The 19,535-nt window shown below is 35.5% G+C and overlaps 1 protein-coding gene across 3 annotated transcripts; it reads right to left on the bottom strand.

Moving 5' to 3' along the window:
- Positions 1-970: 970 nt before the first annotated feature.
- On the bottom strand, positions 971-12,229 carry parp6b (poly (ADP-ribose) polymerase family, member 6b). 3 transcript variants are annotated; one of them, XR_014626036.1, is made up of 23 exons: positions 11,958-12,229; positions 11,336-11,512; positions 11,010-11,087; positions 8,693-8,787; positions 8,228-8,288; positions 7,710-7,800; positions 7,566-7,632; positions 7,323-7,472; positions 6,818-6,956; positions 6,334-6,465; positions 6,066-6,161; positions 5,883-5,975; positions 5,008-5,133; positions 4,837-4,902; positions 4,505-4,572; positions 4,384-4,432; positions 4,181-4,293; positions 4,003-4,075; positions 3,838-3,907; positions 2,090-2,242; positions 1,872-1,935; positions 1,686-1,770; positions 971-1,250 (listed from the first exon to the last, which is right to left on the bottom strand). XR_014626036.1 is itself a non-coding variant. In XM_084397566.1 (23 exons), the coding sequence occupies exons 2-23, from the start codon at positions 11,378-11,380 to the stop codon at positions 1,154-1,156; spliced, it is 1,938 nt and encodes a 645-aa protein (XP_084253692.1). In that variant the 5' UTR covers positions 11,381-11,512; positions 11,958-12,229; the 3' UTR covers positions 971-1,153. The 3 variants fall into 3 exon arrangements, 1 of the variants encoding a protein (XP_084253692.1); XM_084397566.1 differs by having other exon boundaries at positions 2,163-2,242; XR_014626037.1 differs by lacking the exon at positions 4,003-4,075 and having other exon boundaries at positions 2,163-2,242; positions 3,838-3,960.
- Between the last annotated feature and the right edge of the window lie 7,306 nt (positions 12,230-19,535).

Raw genomic sequence — 19,535 nt, 5'->3', positions numbered from 1 at the left:
AACCTGCTGTTTTGTCTGTCGGTCTCCGTGTCTTTGCTTCGCGATTTTTCTGTGCGTTAGAAAATGGATGTGTGGCGTGAGAGCGTGTGAAAAGTGTCAGTTGTTGCGAGTCTCACGCTCAATGCGTGAGAATTGGCAGCCCTTAGACTGTACACCAACAGTTTGCAGAAACGTTTTAGTTTAGACATTATTCAGACCGTTTATAAACCGTTTTCATTGTTAGGGAAATTGAGAGGTCTTAAAGGGATAGTTCACCCAAAAATGAAAATTCTATCATGATTTACTCACCATCATGTTGTTTTAAACCTGTATGAGTTTCTTTGTTCTGCTGAACACAAAATAAAATATTTTGAAGAATGTTGGTATGTTGTCGTTACATGCTCTGAATTTATTGAAAATGAGCTGACATACAAAAATGGGCCGTGTGAAAGCATGACCCTTAGATTAGCGTCTTCTTAAGTTTGACATCGACAAAAAATCATACCTTTCTCGTCTGTAATGTGTCATTACGTGTAGTTTATTGTCAGTCTTCTCCACTCAAAGCTCTCTGAAGAGTGAATGAGAACACGATGCCTTTATAGTGCACAGCACCAAACGTGAACATTTCATGTAAGAGGTTTAAGATCCATATAACAAGTGGCATCACAACATTCTCATGAAAATAAACTCAACTGACGGATATGCTGCATTTCACTAGTAAACATACATTAAACAGGACCTGTAATCTCTAGTCTAGTGGTAGATGTACATAGATGTAAACACTTAAAAATGGCAGGTTTATAGAATTAGAAGCCTTTCCTATCTCATTTCCAAGTTATTTTTATGCTTCTCTTTAGGCAATAGAGACCCCCAGTGGGCAAAATGGGAATAAATTTTTTTTTTTCAACTGCTATAAATTCAATGCTTATTAACAGCACTTCTCATGATGTAGAAAAAATGTAAAGCGAACATGACATAAATAGAGACTAAATTAAAAATCAAGAAAATGTTTTATCAAAAAAGTTACAAAAGGGGTTTCCGTTCTTTCCATGTAAAGACAAACTTGACTGGAGGTTAGCGTCACCAAAAACACCTAGTTTGAGGTAATTCTTTCCCATTTTCAGTTGATATGTTCCCTTGTAGAGTAAAGCGTCACAGTGGTGAAACGGGTCAGTCAGGTCGATTGTCCTCCAATCACCCGCAATATCTCCTTCTGTATCCGGACGTCCTGTGTGTTTATGTTAGCATCTCCTACCTGACCGTCCTCGTACCTGAGGAATGACAGACAAAGAACATGCTAAAGCGTAGACCCAGCAAACAAAAAATATGTTTTATGATTGTTTTGTTAATGTTCACATTAATATTTAAAAACGTTATATCTGAATGTTCTCTGAACGTTAAAAATATCCACATATTTAAATGTTTTAAAAACGCTCCCCCCCCCTTCATTTTCTTCTTCTTTCTTCACTTGTATCATTTATGGGATTGTTACTTTTTAATGTTCACTGAACTTTCTTAAACAAATGTCCAACTAAACGTTTCAGGTAAAAACGTTACATGAATGTTCTATAAATTATGTTTTGAGAACTTTAAAAAGACCAGATAACTTTAAACAAATGTTTTATTAAAGGCGGCATAAAATCAAAATGGACAATTTTGTTTAATCATAAAAGTTAATCTCCCCTGTTAGCCGGGAAGATACTCACACAAAAAAGAACCGTGTGCAGACGTGATCAGAAATCGGGCAGACCCAAATATTTCCATGTTTCTGTAGATCTTTGGATGTTATTACTGTTGAACAAAAATTAATAAGGCACTTTTAAAATGTTTACTATTAGTAAAAAATCTCTACAATGATTTGAATGACATAATTTGTATTATTAACATCATACCCTCACACAGAGCAACGCAGTTCAGATTCCGACTCTGAAGAAACCTTGAATGTACGGGTCGACACTGCAAAATAAAAATGACACATTTAACAGTGATACATACAATACAAGTGTCTTTCTTGTAGCTGATAAACTAGCGATGTGAGTGCAATCCCAAAAGTGAACAAATAACACTTATATGACTCTGCTTATATTGTTTCCAATCAGGTTCGACTCACCTAGTACGATTAACTACAGATTGCACCTGTAATACATCCGTATCAGTCCAATCTCCACAGATAGAGTTAATACCTGTAAGACAGTGTTGACCCGGTTGTAGTGCTGTACTAATTCCTCTTTAGTAGGCATGTGGTGCTGTCCTTTTCCCATTCCTGCACACAAATACAGCACCATTAATTAACACTGCAGTAAAACATTCAAAATTATTTCAAACACTTCAGAAAAGTTTCCTTAAAAACATAATCTGGCAGTGGTATTGATGGTACTTGGATATAAATCATAGTACTGAATGATTATCATATTCAAATATTAAGGTTTTTCTTTAATCCCAAATTAATATAAATTATTTATAATTACTTTCTCTGACCTGTTTAAAATAAAAATAAATTATTAATTTATATATATTGTGATTAATCTCATAATCTGACCAGTTTCTATAGAAAATACAAATAATTTATATTTATTGTGATTAATCTCATAATCTGACCAGTTTCTATAGAAAATACAAATAATTTATATTTATTGTGATTAATCTCATAATCTGACCAGTTTCTATAGAAAATACAAATAATTTTATTTATTGTGATTAATCTCATAATCTGACCAGTTTCTACAGAAAATACAAATAATTTATATTTATTTTAATCTCATAATCTGACCAGTTTCTACAGAAAATACAAATAATTTATATTTATTTTAATCTCATAATCTGACCAGTTTCTACAGAAAATACAAATAATTTACATTTATTGTGATTAATCTCATAATCTGACCAGTTTCTATAGAAAATACAAATAATTTTATTTATTGTGATTAATCTCATAATCTGACCAGTTTCTACAGAAAATACAAATAATTTACATTTATTGTGATTAATCTCATAATCTGACCAGTTTCTATAGAAAATACAAATAACTTTTATTTATTGTGATTAATCTCATAATCTGACCAGTTTCTACAGAAAATTTTATTTAAGTTTATTTGAATAGGGACAAGTATTTACATAAACTCATGTTACATACTACAACATTTTAGCCGAAGCTAATTCTCAATGTTACAAATAATAATAATAATTTATAATATAATATAATAATATTATATTATAATATAATAATAATATATACATAATAATAAAAATACAAATAATTTATATTTATTGTGATTAATCTCATAATCTGACCAGTTTCTACAGAAAATACAAATAATTTACATTTATTGTGATTAATCTCATAATCTGACCAGTTTTTAAATTCTAAATATATATATATTATAAATATAAAAATTTGTTAATTTATATTTATTTAGATTAATCTCAATCTGATATGTTTGTAGAAAAAAAAAAAATATATATATATTGTGATTAAACTATTTACTTATTAAGTATAAATAATTTATATTTATGGTAATTAATCTGACCAATAATATCTGACCAGTTTTTAGAAAATGATAAATCGAAAATGTTAAATTATTGCATTAAATATATTTAATGAATATCTTAGGTTAACACAATAACCTTGAAAAACCTAAAATACATTTCAATATGTTTTTCTTTCTCTCAAATTTTCTGTGGACCGCCTTGCAGCCCTGAAAAGTTCCTGGACCCTAGTTTGAAAACCCCCGAAGACCTAACTGGTATTATCATGGTGCATGTCTAGAAATCATGGTATTACCATGGTCCCTGTCCCAAATTGTCAAAATATGTCCAAAATGTCCAAAACGATTAACTTTTCGATGCATATTTAAATACCTGAGTATCCAAATGAGATGCTGGAGATGGGGCTGAGGTAGATGCCCTTCCCATAGGCCGCCCCATGCAGCTTGTGTCAAAGAGAACAGGAAGAAATATTGGCCAAAGCCCAATATAGGAAATCTGTGGTAGGGTAACACACTACATTAGGGGTAACCGTGGTACCTGCAGTTTCGTGTAGGAGGCATTTACAAGTCCATTTCGTAGAATGGAGTGCCAGTTTTCAATATGAGAACCACTAAAGATAGAAAACCAGGGATTAGTCACAGAAAGTCAAGATTTTCAAGTTGCCCCAGGCTGGTTTATGTTAGTGATCATGATATCATGCTAAACTGAAGCTCACTGAAAAGCGAACGTGCTGCCGTGGAGTTTTCGAGCGGTGCGAAAGCGGGCCTCTTTGGCAGGAGGACTGCTGAGGAGCAGGAACTGATGGGAGGTGTGCATGAACTTCAGTTGCTGGAAGCACAAAAACGGAGGAGTGAGACAGAGGAAATAAAGGTTTAGTCACGCTGTTATTTGAGAGAAAATGTGATCAAACGCCCTTACCCTGCTGGAGGGGAGCTTGACAAAGTGAGACCTGTTGCTGGATATAATCCTGAGAAGAAAAAGAAGATTAAGGGTCATTACAATGACAGGAAAATGTCTGAGGAAACACAGCTTCACTCACCACTGTAGCAGAGGATGTGCAAGCGGGTCCATTTTGTCCATCTGTTTCTTTATTTCAACATAAGGGCCCTGTAAAATATTAGTTTAGGTGTCACTCATTTCCTTAACAAGGACTATGGACGGTCTATAAAATGTGAACGTTGATGTAGATATTGTGAGTCACAGTCATAGCGCCACCAACTGGCAGCAGGAAGTGTGTCACAACAACAGGTGTTTGAAATCGTCCTCTAATATTTACCAGAATCGCTTCAAACTTGGTTAGAATAATGTCAAGACACGGATAATGTAAAATTGCATATCTCAAATAGTGTTGGCATTTTACAAATGACTCACTTGTGTTATTTCTCGGATTGACGTGATGCTGTCTAATGCTCTCTGCAGCCGCTCGTAACTTCTTTTCTATAAGCGGAAAATGAACGAAGAAAGTCACACAGTCATTCTAAACAGGAAATTCCAGAATTCTAAAAATGAAATTAGAAACGTTTTGTTTGGCAAAGAAGCTACCTTCGGATTGAAGGCCAGAGACTTGGGGTCATGAGGGTCAACGACAGAGGGGTAAGGGTCAAAGATAATGCTTTTACGGGCAGATTCAAGTGCAGCACGACACATTGCCACCAGCAGGTCCACTACCTGTATAAAACAGTAATATTGTGAAATATTATTAGAATTCAAAATAACTATTTTCTATTTACTGGTAAATATACACTAAATGTAATTTATTCCTGTGATCAAAGCTGAATTTTCAGCATCATTACTCCAGTCTTCAGTGTCACATGATCCTTCAGAAATCATTCTAATATGCTGATTTGGTGCTCAGTTTTTAATAATTGTTCTTATTATTATGATTGTTGAAAACAGTGCTGCTTAATATTTTTGTGGAAACCGTGATACTTTTGAACATTTATTTTTAAATAGAAATCTTTTGTAACATTATAAATGTCTTTACTGTCACCTTTGATAAATGCAATGAATCCTTGCTGAATAAAATTATTAATTTCTTATTTAAAAAAAATAAAGCACCATAAGCTCCAAATCAGCATATTAGAATGATTTCTGAATGATCATGTGACACTAAAGACTGGAGTAATAATGCTGAAAATTCAGCTTTGACATCAAAAGAATAAATAACATTTTAAAATCTATTCAAATAGAAAATTGTTATTTTAAACTGTACTAATATTTGACAGAATCACTGTTTTCCTGTATTTTGATCAAATAAATGCAGCCTTGGTGAGCATAAGAGAGACTTCTTTCAACAAACATAAAAAAAAATCTTAATTATACCAAACTTTTGACCGTATAAAACCATATTATATAACAACAATAGAAGTCTATGGTATGGTATGGCTTGATTTAGCTAAGTGAAGTGTGTGTGATACCTCAGCTCCTGTGGCTACATCTTCCGCAGCTCCTGACATGACCCCCAGAGTGTTGAAGGAGAACACGCACAGTTCTCTCGTACAAACAGCAGGCTGAACGACACAATGAGAAAATAGATTGTGATGATAGTGGTATGGACGTACCGGTGTATTTCGATGGAGATTTCCAAGTATGTGTTGTACCTTGAGCATGGAGCCGTTCTGAAAGACATGCTGTTCATCACAGACCACGCAATAATCGTTCAGAGTTGGGATCCTTTGTTCTGAGTACTTCAAAACCTAAGAGGACAAAAAAGGATAATTAGGTAAGTTGGATAATCAGGTTAAACAGTTTTATGAATAAAACAGCAAGAAAGAATACAAGAAATAAGACCAATTGCAATTCATTATGCAAATAATAGAAGTGTTTTACATTTAAACGTAGAATGCATTGAATAATGTTGAGGTTTACCTGAACGAGGAAGCCGTACTCCAGGGTCGGGATGCTCTTGCAGTGCATGAGCGCTTGTGAGGAGAAGAAGAGTTGAATGAGCTGCCTGGTGGTGATGTGCACTGTGGATCTTGAGCCTGGGACGGCCACAGTCTGTTAAAAAAAGCACTGCGTCAATCATTTGAGAGACAGTGTGTGTGTATATACACACATACATACACTACCGTTTGGGGTCAGTAAGAGAAAGTGATACTTTTATTCGGCAAGGATGCATTAAGTTGGACAATATAATCGATTTATAGTTCAAATAAATGCTTTTCTTTTGAACTTTCTACTGATCAAAGAATCCTGAAATAAATGCATCACAGTTTCCATAAAAATATTAAGTATTAATATTAACAATTGTTTTCAACATTGATAATATTAAGAAATGTTTCTGAAGGACATGTGTGATATCAGGATACATATAGATTACATTATTATATGTAGGCATGTTTAAACGCACTTGTCCAATTGGGTTGGAGGTGTGCAGATCTCCTTTGGTGCAGGACATGGAGCGGCTCATCAAGCGGGTCACTCTCAACTCTTGTCCTGCTGGCCTTGCTTTCACCCCAGGGCCCTGAATTAGAGGAACACTGGAGCACCTGGGGGGGAAAATAGCCGTTAACATGTAACACTGTTAAAATCACTATTAGGATATTTGGCACATATTTTTTACTCTTTAGATCAGTGGTTCTCAACCTTTTTCACTCCAAGGTCCCTTCTTCTCCAAATCAATACTGCAAGCGGTTCTATGAATATGCAAATTAGTCCCGCCTCCACTCACTCACACCAGCTCAGAGATCCGCTTGTTGTTGATCACACGTTGACGTGTTTGGTTACAAGGTAGCTTCTGAATTCTTTTTTTTTTAAATATTATCTTGCAGTTGGTATTATCTTAGTATTATCTTACTAGTGGGCCGAGCCCCCCCGCGTTGAGATCCACTGCTCTAGATTGTATCTTATCTTACTTGGTTATTGGTGAGAAGATGCTGAGTCCAGCTCTGAACTTCTTGATGGTTCCTCCAGCCTTAAACCAGCTGTGTCTCTTCCTCTGTTGTGCGTTCAGGAACTCGTTGCTGAGATGTCTCCATTGATTAGATACAAAAGTGCTGAGAATTCTGGGAGAAGACATCAATATTTGTTGGTGTAATCATTACCGAGGCATATGCAGTATGTCAGTTTGGACAAAATAGAATAGAAACACAGCTCACCTTTTAAGCTGCACCCCAAGGCAGAAACCATCTTTACAAGTTGGCTGGAACACCTCCACAGTGGGTTCTTAAAGAGGTGGAGATGCTGTCAGCGGATTTAAGTTGAGTCACTTCCTGTCTTTCGTAACTAAAATAGTTACTCACCTGGTCCATCCAGATACTGGGAGAGGGAGAAACGAAGGCGTAAAATGATTGGCTCTGTTCTACTGACCTTCCATGCTGACGCCACCTCCTCCTGCAGAATGCAAATATTATTTTAGTAGCATTGAGATTTTTTTATATGTTGAAATTTATTTATTTTTATTTTTTATTTCTTTTGAGTTAAGATTTTAGTAGTTTTATTTTATTGTGTTTAAAAAAAAATGTATTTCAGTTTTAATTTGAGTTATTTTAGTACATCAAGCTAAGCTCAATGAAAGTTCATTGGGAACTAGCTGTAATGAAATACGTTTTTATATTGTATTTTAGTTAATGTTTATTTTATTTCAAGTAACAAAAGTAATTTTTATGGTTTTAGTTTTAGTTAAAGTTAACTATAATAGCCCTGAGTAGGGGATGTGAACTTTTTCCTACGTGATGGTGCATTTCTGCCCTTTTTCAAATGGCTCATTCGGAATATGTTAAATATGGAAATTATTAAAGTAAGTTCCAAAAGCTCTTACATCCAGGAAGCTGACATTAATGTGGAGGTCAATGTCCACATCGTCAATGGTCTCATACTCCCTGAAATAAAGAGAACAGGTAAAAACTCCACAGTTACATTGATGTTGAACATTCAGTGGACAGAGGCTTCCCAACCAAGCACTGTAAAAAATGTGGCTGCAATTAGTTATAACAACTTAAAATTTGTTGAGATAACTTAAATATCCAACTTAGAACTAAAGTTAACTAAACTTAATATTTTAAGTCAAGCATGAACACATACTTTTTAAAGTTGAAACAACGCATTATTTCTTAATCACAGCAATCATTTTTTACAGTGTAATAATATAATAAAATAATCATGAACAATGACCTCAAACACAGTAGAAATGACATGATCTTCATATACAAGCTTAGTTTATTTCCTTTTATTCCCATGTTAGCAGTTCATGGGACTTGTTGAAGCTTCGTGGGTCAAAATGTACCTGACAAGAACGGCACTTTCAGAATAGATGTCCTTCACTGCACCAACATCGATGTCCAGCTGCGGGTGTCGACTCAGGTCAGTGGCATAATGACCCTGCATAGAAACTTGCGTTAGCATAAGAGTCATCTACAATGTACAAGGATACATTTCACGTCTATTGATGATAATAAATATAAGTAATACAAATAAAAAGTTTTATTTAACGACAATAACCCTGTACTGAACGAAAAACTTCCTGCAACTAAAGAAAATGGTGTATCACAACACCATGTGACATGCATCTTATGGTGTTATTTTAAATACATTATTGTAAGAGCCCTCTTGTTTTATTCTAATAATGTATCTACAATAACATGTCAAGTCAAGGAGTATATTAATTAACTATCAACTCTGTTGGGTACATTGTTATGGTTTGCAATATATTTATGTTATATATATTTATTTCAATTCAAATATATGTTCAAATGACGTTAACCTGACCAAGAAAAGAGCATGTGGTTGGCCAGACAAGGCCTGCAATTGAAATTATGAGTCAAAATGATGAAATTGTCAACTACGCGACCTATAAACCTGTAGAGCCAATTCTTATACACTCACCTAAAGGATTTTTAGGAACACCTGTTCAATTTCTCATTAATGCAATTATCTAATCAACCAATCACATGGCAGTTGCTTCAATGCATTTAGGGGTGTGGTCCTGGTCAAGACAATCTCCTGAACTCCAAACTGAATGTCAGAATGGGAAAGAAAGGCGATTTTGAGCGTGGCATGGTTGTTGGTGCCAGACGGGCCGGTCTGAGTATTTCACAATCTGCTCAGTTACTGGGATTTTCACGCACAACCATTTCTAGGGTTTACAAAGAATGGTGTGAAAAGGGAAAAACATCCAGTATGCGGCAGTCCTGTGGGCGAAAATGCCTTGTTGATGCTAGAGGTCAGAGGAGAATGGGCCGACTGATTCAAGCTGATAGAAGAGCAACTTTGACTGAAATAACCACTCGTTACAACCGAGGTATGCAGCAAAGCATTTGTGAAGCCACAACACGCACAACCTTGAGGCGGATGGGCTACAACAGCAGAAGACCCCACCGGGTACCACTCATCTCCACTACAAATAGGAAAAAGAGGCTACAATTTGCACGAGCTCACCAAAATTGGACAGTTGAAGACTGGAAAAATGTTGCCTGGTCTGATGAGTCTCGATTTCTGTTGAGACATTCAGATGGTAGAGTCAGAATTTGGCGTAAACAGAATGAGAACATGGATCCATCATGCCTTGTTACCACTGTGCAGGCTGGTGGTGGTGGTGTAATGGTGTGGGGGATGTTTTCTTGGCACACTTTAGGCCCCTTAGTGCCAATTGGGCATCGTTTAAATGCCATGGCCTACCTGAGCATTGTTTCTGACCATGTCCATCCCTTTATGACCACCATGTACCCATCCTCTGATGGCTACTTCCAGCAGGATAATGCACCATGTCACAAAGCTCGAATCATTTCAAATTGGTTTCTTGAACATGACAATGAGTTCACTGTACTAAAATGGCCCCCACAGTCACCAGATCTCAACCTAATAGAGCATCTTTGGGATGTGGTGGAACGGGAGCTTCGTGCCCTGGATGTGCATCCCACAATTCTCCATCAACTGCAAGATGCTATCCTATCAATATGGGCCAACATTTCTAAAGAATGCTTTCAGCACCTTGTTGAATCAATGCCACGTAGAATTAAGGCAGTTCTGAAGGCGAAAGGGGGTCAAACACAGTATTAGTATGGTGTTCCTAATAATCCTTTAGGTGAGTGTATAACATATACTGTCCTGGCTCAGGAAAGACTCAGAGAGTGTACAGCTAGATCTGACAGGGAAACCATTCTTTCATTTGTAATATCAAAATTATGTTTAATGATTTAGCTTGCAGTTATGTTACATTGATGCTGAGCTAAAACCAATAGTCATTTTACTGTTTTAGGAGCTCAACCAAGTGAAAATAATGTCCCGAACGATACGTTCATTTGTTATTCATTAAGAGGGGACAGTTACTGAAAAACTGGAGCCATCTGCTGCTCCTCATACTAGGGAGCCGCCTTTAAACCTACACTAATCCCCTGAAAACCCCACAATGCACTTTGGTAAACCCCAATGCACTCTACATTCAGCCACTAACGTATGTAGATGAGCAAAATGAACAAATTATTGATAAAATAGATCTATAAAATACATGAAAAAATGAACAAAACTAGCTTTGTTTACTAATTTAGCTAATTAGCTTCAGATTTAGCATGAGTTTCTAATAGATTGTTTGGTAATATGCAAACCTGGGCGCTGTAGATGAAATCCTCACCGTCGCTGTCACCATCCGAGTCCTCGTCGCTCCAGAATTGCTCACCGATGCTCTGAAAAAGTTATCAGGGGTCAATCACAGCTAATTTCCCCTGTGAAGCACTAATTCATTACCCATCCCCCATTCATTAGACACTGAATAGCCCTTATCAGTCAGTCAGTAATCTACTCAACGAGGTGAGTGTGTCAGTAGGGCAGCCTACATCTTAGATCATCCGCTTGGTCTGGTTATACTGTCCGTCAAGGCATGTTATTTGCGTGCAGTGCGTTAGATAATGGTTAGCATGTTTGTTTTCCCTACCATGCTGTTCATAGATGCTGCTCTAGTGAGTTTCCTCTGCCACATTCATCCATTCCAGCTAAGTGTGGTTTGGCTAGGCTGGGATTTGTTTGGGAAGTCGACGCAGGTTGAACAAAGCCGACTGAAGGGCTGTGCTCATTTATTGGGGTCCATTAGCAAAGTCATCTCCATGGCAGTCTGTGACAGCACAATTCAAGAGTGGTAATTCATTAAACATCCATTTAGAGTTCATTTGTATCACCACATATTGACTTTGTGTGTGGTGCACATTACAAAACACTTAAAATGCGATTGCATGTACGTATTTTATATGGAGGATTACATTTATTGATTTATTTTGAATATATATATTTTATATCGAATACAGTCTTTTTAAATAAAGTAATTATAATAATCAATAACGTGGACACTGTATAAGTCCATTGTTTCTGTTCTTTACAGACGTCATTTGTCTTTGTTAATTATCCTGTACACCTGTTGGATGTTCTGATGTTTTCTTTAAACAATAAATGAATGAACAAAAATATGAATGAATATAACATAATATGAGCACAATCCATAAAATATTAAACATATTACATTTGCAGTAGTTCTGCACTGTAAAAGAAAATTCCAGTCTTACCTCTTGAAGACAAGGCAGATGCTTTAAACGAGGGTTATATGGCATAACCTTAACAAAACATCCCAAAATGCTCTACACCAGGAAGCATGTGTACGTTATAGTGAGTTGGCTGACACAAAGAGTCTTAATTAGAAATGAGTACCCCTATTGTCTAGCGTCACTGTCTCTCATCTGGCTCCACTCATGGCTTGTTTTCTCGCTGTCTCCGCTGTCTGCTTTCTCCCTGACAACACACGACAGCTCGGGCATGCTCAGTGTGTGCCGTCCGGGTCATGGGACCGGCAGCTGACAGCCAGTGTGTAATAGCAGGAGAGGAGGGGAGGGGGTGAGCTGAAAAGACATGCCTGGTAGATCATGGAACAGAAGATCAAATGCAACCCCCTGCGTGCCCATGACCTTATATTTTCATCTCTTAATGCATGCTGTGTTATACACACACGTGTGAGTGTGTGTCGTTCATTTAACAAAGGGCAGATATGTTGCTGTATTCTGTTCTATTCTATTGTGCTGAGTTGTTTTCTATTCTATTCTATTCTATTTTGTTCTATTCTATTTGTGCTCTGTTATATTTTGTTATTTTCTGGTGTGTTGAGTTCTATTCTATTGTGTTTTATTGTATTTCATTAATTCTATTCTTTTTTCTTATAAATTAATTTCTGTTTTGTTCTTTTGTGGTGTGTTGAGTTCTATTGTATTGTGTTAAGTTTAATTCTATCCTATCATACTCTATTGAGTTTTGTTCTAATCTGTGCTTGTGTGTTGAGTTCTGTTGTGTTGACTTGTGTCCTACTCTATGTGCTGTTCTCTTCTGGTATTTTGTGGTATCTCTGTTCTATTTAATTTTTTCTGTGCTGTTCTTGAGTTGAGTTCTATTTAATTGTGTTCTTTTCTAGTTAGTTCTTTTATGGTGTGGTAAATTCTGTTCTATAATGTTTTATTATATTTAGTTCATTTGTGTGTTAAGTTGCGCGCTATTGTGTTCTATTTTATTGTGTTGTTTTATTATATTCTATTATTTTGTAGTTAAATTAAATTCTGCGTTCTGCTCTTTTTGTGGTGTGTTGGGTTCTACTCTATTGTTTTTATTATATTCTGTTCTTTTATTGAGTGATAAGTTCTATTATGTTGTGTTCTAGTCTGTTGTGTTGAGTTTCATTCTATGCTATTTTTTGTGCTCCATTTTGTGCTTTGTTATATTTTGTTGTTTTCTGGTGTGTTGAGTTCTATTCTATTGCTTTTTTTCTATTCTGTTTTATGGTTTAAGTTCTATTCTATTGTGTTCTATTCTAGTGTGTTGAGTTGTATTTGTTTCTATTCTTTTCCTTTGTGGTGAGGTAAATGATATTCTCTGTTCTGTTTTGTTGGTTTGTGGTGTGTTGGGTTGAGTTCTATTGTATTGTGTTCAGTTTAATTCTCCTGTCCTATTCAATTGAGTTGTGTTCTTATCTGTTATTCTGTGGTGTGTTGAGTTCTATTGTGTTGACTTTCTATTCTATGTGCTGTTCTATTCTGTTCTATTTTTTTCTGTTCTGTTTTTCTGTGATGAGTTGAGTTCTATTTGATTCTGTGTTCTTTTCTTGTCTGTTCCTTTACTGTGTGGTAAAAACAATTCTATTTTGTTTTATTATATTGTTGAATTCTATTCTATGTTCTTTTTTGGTCTTCTGTGGTGGGTTGAGTTATATTCTTTTTTATTTTGTTGTGTTCTCTTCTATTTTGTTGAGTTGTGTTTTATTCTTTAAGTAGGCAGTTTTTATTATATTCCAAAATATTGAGAAACACAGGAACTCATGAAGGGATAAACGCGAACCACATAAATCATAAACGAGAACCGCCAAGGGACTAAAATAAACAGGGAGTATAAATACAAGGTGAACATAATGAGAGACAGGTGCAAATCATAAGTAACCATAGAAACAAACAAGGATATAATCAGTAATCAAGGAAACTGAAACAATACAAAGCGGAGAAACAGGAACTAATGGAAAAAAACAGAATATCAAAGAAAGAGTCAATAACGTAAACGTTATATTTTATTCTATTAAATTCTATTCTGTTTTATGTTCTATTCAACTCTATTGTTGTGTTATGTTGTATTTGGATCTGCTGAGTTGTGTTCAATTCTATTTGTTCTATTATATTGTGTTTTGTTTGTTGTTCAACTGAATTCTATTCTTTATGGCATATCACTGGGCACTGGTATTGCAATTAAAATGAATAGGCTGCCAAAACTATTGTACATGGACAAGCGATACATTTTACAGCAATCATGTTTGGAAGATTATGAATTATAAAAGATTATAAAATATTTAGATGAATTCTCCTTGAGGGCCTCAGCCCTCAACAAATCACACCTTCCTGTTCCAGGTATGTTAAGCTGCTCAACAAAGTCATTTTCATAATTTATAATTTTAACAAGAACTTTGAGTGGATAAAAATAGGTTACTTCATGACAGTACCTCATCATTTAGTCATTATGGCGGGTGGGGAACAACACAGGAGATCTGAAAGAGATGGATGGCGGTGGAGACATGCGAGAGAGATGAAGAGAGGCCCAAATAACTGTACAGAGCAAACTGTGCAAAAGAGATCATGACACACAAACACTTAACCTGTCAACAGTCCGACCCATCCCATTTGTATCATGTTCACGTTACACTAGGGGTGTTTTCCGTTGACATACATCTGTAGCTACAGATGGTACCACAATCATTGCTTTGCGAAAAAAAAAAAAGTAAAAATATATTTGACAGTTTATGTTATATATTTTGCAACTATTGCAGCCTACTATAGCAATTACAATATGGAAGTAACATGGTTTGTGTGTTTTACCCATCTCAGACACAACATCCTGACCTTAATCTGTAATTATCGTCTCAGACACCTGGTAATGTTGGTCCTAAAGCAGGTACTGCAGAAATAACATTAACAACTGCATAGTCGCTCTGGACACTGTCACGCACCACAAAGTAGCCTATTTGGATTTTGTGTGGAGGACTCGTCGGGACGTTTTTGCCAGGAAAATCAAAAGGATGTGACGTTTACGCGCGCAACCAAGCTTCCCTGTTTGTTCTGACACATGAAATGAAATCTTATGAAGGTAATATGATGTCATAAAGAATCACATGTGCAGGGTACGATTTGTGAAAGTGTACATAAGATTGCAAGCATAAATAAAGTTTCAATCCAATAACGTGAACACCAGCTCGAAATTAACTCATATAGTCAGCCTAATGGTGCACAGCTTATTAATCATGATTTATTTATTTATGTACCATGTATGTGTGCATTAAAAGTACAATTTTGGCAAGATGCTGATATAAATTAAGATAAAGATGTGTTCTGGCGACTGGCGTGTTTATTGAACCAATCAGATAAGAGTAAATCGAGAAGCTCATTTGATTGGCTACATGATGAAGGTGGACCCGCCCTCCTCTTCGCGCTTGCAAAACTCAGTGAGTGAGAGAATCATGCCAAAACTGTAAGTGCAGGTAAAAGAAAGAAGCAACTGTACAAATCTGGTTATTTCGGGAACTTTTTTGCGGGAAAAATGGAAGTCAGAAGAATACAGATCATATTTATTTTGCGTAAGCATGAAGCTGCAGTTTCACAATACATGCATTACACTTACGAATAACAATAAAATGCTGCAAATATTTTTTTCTTACACTTGAAAGGCAATTTACACCTTTACAAATCTTCTCTTGCACACGCAAATTTTATTTACGCTTGCAATCTTATACAGTAGCCTACTGTGCAAAAGTCATAGGCATGTTAAAATCAGATCATACCGGCTGTTGTCAGACTCCTTGTGCATACAGAAAACTCACTGGATTATTACAATTAGTGGCAAAAAGAATGTTTGGAAATGTAAACTGATATTTCCTACTGACACACTACAGCAAAAGATATAAATAACTGACTTAAAACCATTTTTTGGGGGGAACAGGGGTGGGGGATATTAACATGCTTAAGACTTTTGCACAGTACTGTATACACTTTCACAAATCTTACCCTGCGCATGCGATTCTTTATGGCATCATATTACCTTCATACCTTTAAATGTTTAATCCGACTCTTTCTGGTCAGAAAGTGTGCTATCTGTTTTTGAAATAAATGCCACATGGTTTTATATTTTAGGAAATTTTAATGCAATGCCATTTCTATATTTTAAGTGTGGCTTATACTTGTATTAGCCAGTGTACTGTATGTGAATGTTCTGGGTTGTGCATATGTATTTTATTATCCATTATCACACAAATTTTAACCAATATATTTGATTTTCTGTTACACAATTAACAATAGGATTAAGAAGTAGTAATACTATTTAAAATCCTAAAAATGTTCCAGAAAAATACAATTGAATAACAAAATGTTTTGCATTAAATAATTAAATACAAAAATAATTACAGTAATGATTTAAATAAAATCATTGCATTAAAATTAACTGAATGCCTCAACAGTTCTCACAAGCAATTTGTCTCGTGTCAAGACTGCTTTATGTTGTATGAAACAGCACATATACGTCACTGCACATGCACTAAAATGAGGACAACAAACCTTATTTCCCAACGTCTGGAGATACAAAAGAATAAAGCTGTGTAGAAACAAGAGTATAGAGAAAATAACTACAGGACAAACTGTTCCACAAGAGAAGTGCTGACTGCTGTAGATGTAGTAAGTGTAAGTATGGGTGTGCCTTGCGTGCAGAATGTTTAAATATGACCTAATAGAGACAGGAGACACTTGTCCATGGAGTTAGCCTGATGGTTTTTATATTGTCCACTAGAGGGAGGTATGTTCAGACTCTAATAAAAATAATATAAAAGAAAAGAAAAATCAGATTACACATTTGACCACAGAATGTTCTCTATAGATGACGGAATTTTATTTTGCATATTGGCCCATTAATTGCCCTCACTTTCCAATGAATTTGACACAATTATGTTAATAATAATAATTTACAATAATTAATTATTAACTGAATTGAATTTAAAGGTACACTATGTAACTTATCGGTTAAAAAACAAAACTAAAATATAAACACTTATAATAGGCTTACCATACTGAATCAGGGTAAGACAAAATCACGTTTTGGAAGAAGGATTGATGATGTGTTGACTCATAATTTAAATGTTGTCAATTTTGAACAATTTTTTTTTACATGGTGTAAGTTTGATATTTATAATTTTAAAAATATACATCAATAAGTAATGTTCATGTTCAGATGCTAAATGTCTTCTAACACAGCGCAAAATCACCAGTACGTGGTGCTTGTTAACCCTTTAAGTGTCACCCCCCTTTTTTTGAATAGACATGAAAATGCACTTATTTTATATAAAATATATATTTTTTAAAACCTGGGCGACTCTAAAACTGCAAAAAAATCAAAGCCAAAAATCTGAACAAGTTGTGTTTCAAATTTTAGGTTGATATCTCAAAAAATTTGCTTTCAGTATAATTTTGTTTGGGCGCAGTACCAAACATTTTCACTAGGTGACAACCAGGTTTGAGTGATCTGAACCATTATTTCCACAATTTTCATACAATTTCTGAAGTAGACATTCTATTCAGAAGTAGTATGTGAAGTTTGGCAGATTTTGATATGAATTCAACCTCTAAGAAACGCATAAAAATGACATGTATGTGCGCTATAGCTCGCTGCCACATGACAAATGGTGAATCTATTATTTTTTTTCTTTATATTTAAAACATTTTTAGACCTTTTTTTCTAAAATAATTGATGCTATCTTTTGAACTCTTGGCATGAAAACAAACTGAGGTTTCTACCATTCTTTCATGATTTTTCATGTTCATTGCTATTTCAAAATAAAGGTCTGAACACGCCTTAAGAATATGAAAATAATATGGAAGTAAAATAATGACAAATGTTTTTGAAACAAAAAAGCTTGTTGAATTGCACTACTTAAAAAAAATATGCATTGCATAAATGCCTTGCTTGCATTTTAAAGCATTGTATTTTCAGGGCTTGCATTTTTATGGGCTGAAATTCAACATGGTTTTATATTTAAGCTGTGAATATTTCAATTCAAAACATTTCACACTCGTTTTCATTATTAAAAATTCAATAATCCATATTCACCTTTCAGATTTCACTTCCAAAATGTTCATTCTGTTTAAAAATACAACCTATAATATTCGACCGGCAATTTTCGGTCCATTTTATTTCGCTTACCATATTCGCTTCCACAAATTCAGTGGTTCAAATTCAACAGAAAATTCAACATTTGACATCCGGGAACGGCAGGAATATCAGTAGATTGCCGATTGATGATCTCCATAGCTGTTAGTCGGCCTCACCAGCAGGGGGTGCAAGCGGCTGTTGACGAAGAAAACTATAGAGCAACGGGTGAGAGACTCATTCATTCGTTGAATTACAGAAATGGAGCAAGCAGTAGGCTATTTGTGATTATTATCAGGGCGATGAATTGTGATGATTATCATATGGAAAAGCTGATAAAGACACAAAAGCTGTGTTTACATTGAAGTCTTCACTGTTACTTTTGTAACTTACATGTAAGTTTTGCACAGCTTTCTCTGTCGTGTCCGAGATTATGTTATTCCCCGATGCTGATGTAACGTTAGAGATCAAACTTTAAATCTGAGCTAGTAAACATATTTCTCTCGGTCGTTTAGTTTTCTTAAAGGAGCTGTATGTAAGAAATGTATTTCAATTAATCATAAAATGGCCCTGATATGTCACTAGACATTAAGAAATCATGTTCATTTCAAATACTTATATCACTGACAACAGTAGTCAGGCCAGGATATTGTCATTTAAAAGTGAAGTTGCAGTCCTCAACTGATGTTGATGTTGTCATGTTGTGTTTTGGCCTGAAGCGCCACCCTCCACCTATCTACCAATCACGAAGTCAGTAGTGTTTCGGCATCCGGGTTGCCAGCTCAGCTCTAGTTACCACAGCTGCAGCTACAAACGTTCGTGCTGGATCCTGCAGCCTATCTGGCAACCTCGAGTCAGGGGGGAGGGGGAGGGGATACGCCGCTCTACAGTAATTTGAAAGTGATTGCAGTACCAGTTTTGGCCACAATCTTACATACGGCTCCTTTAACTTTATATTGCAGGGCTGTGCTGCAGAACTGGGGATTCCCTCAGTCACTCTCCAGGATTCCCCTGCGTCTCAGGACACTCAAAGTAACTCAATGAATGGACAAAATACAGTGATATAAAAGACCAAACTCCCACCTTATTGGGGATGTAGGATATATTAATAGGCTACAGGCAAGCATATGGACCAGAATATGAACGTAACGCGCAAAGTTTCACGCTAAACGATTCCCAGTGAAGTACTGGCATAAGTTTGCCTGACACTGGATATTCGCACATTTAGTGATTAGATTAGATTTAGATTCAACTTTATTGTCATTACACAAGTACAGGTACAAGGCAACGAAATGCAGTTTAGGTCTAACCAGAAGTGCAATAGCAGCAAGTGCAGGATATACAGTGGTTCATAAGTGCAGAACATGGATATGTACTGAATAAATATAGAGTTGAATACTATTATAAACAAAAATTTACAGATAGATTGTCCTATG

The sequence above is a fragment of the Rutilus rutilus genome (genome assembly GCF_951802725.1).
Source record: "Rutilus rutilus genome assembly, chromosome: 23".
In the NCBI taxonomy this organism is placed as follows: Eukaryota; Metazoa; Chordata; class Actinopteri; order Cypriniformes; family Leuciscidae; genus Rutilus; species Rutilus rutilus.
This window is presented reverse-complemented; position numbering and strand designations above follow the sequence as displayed.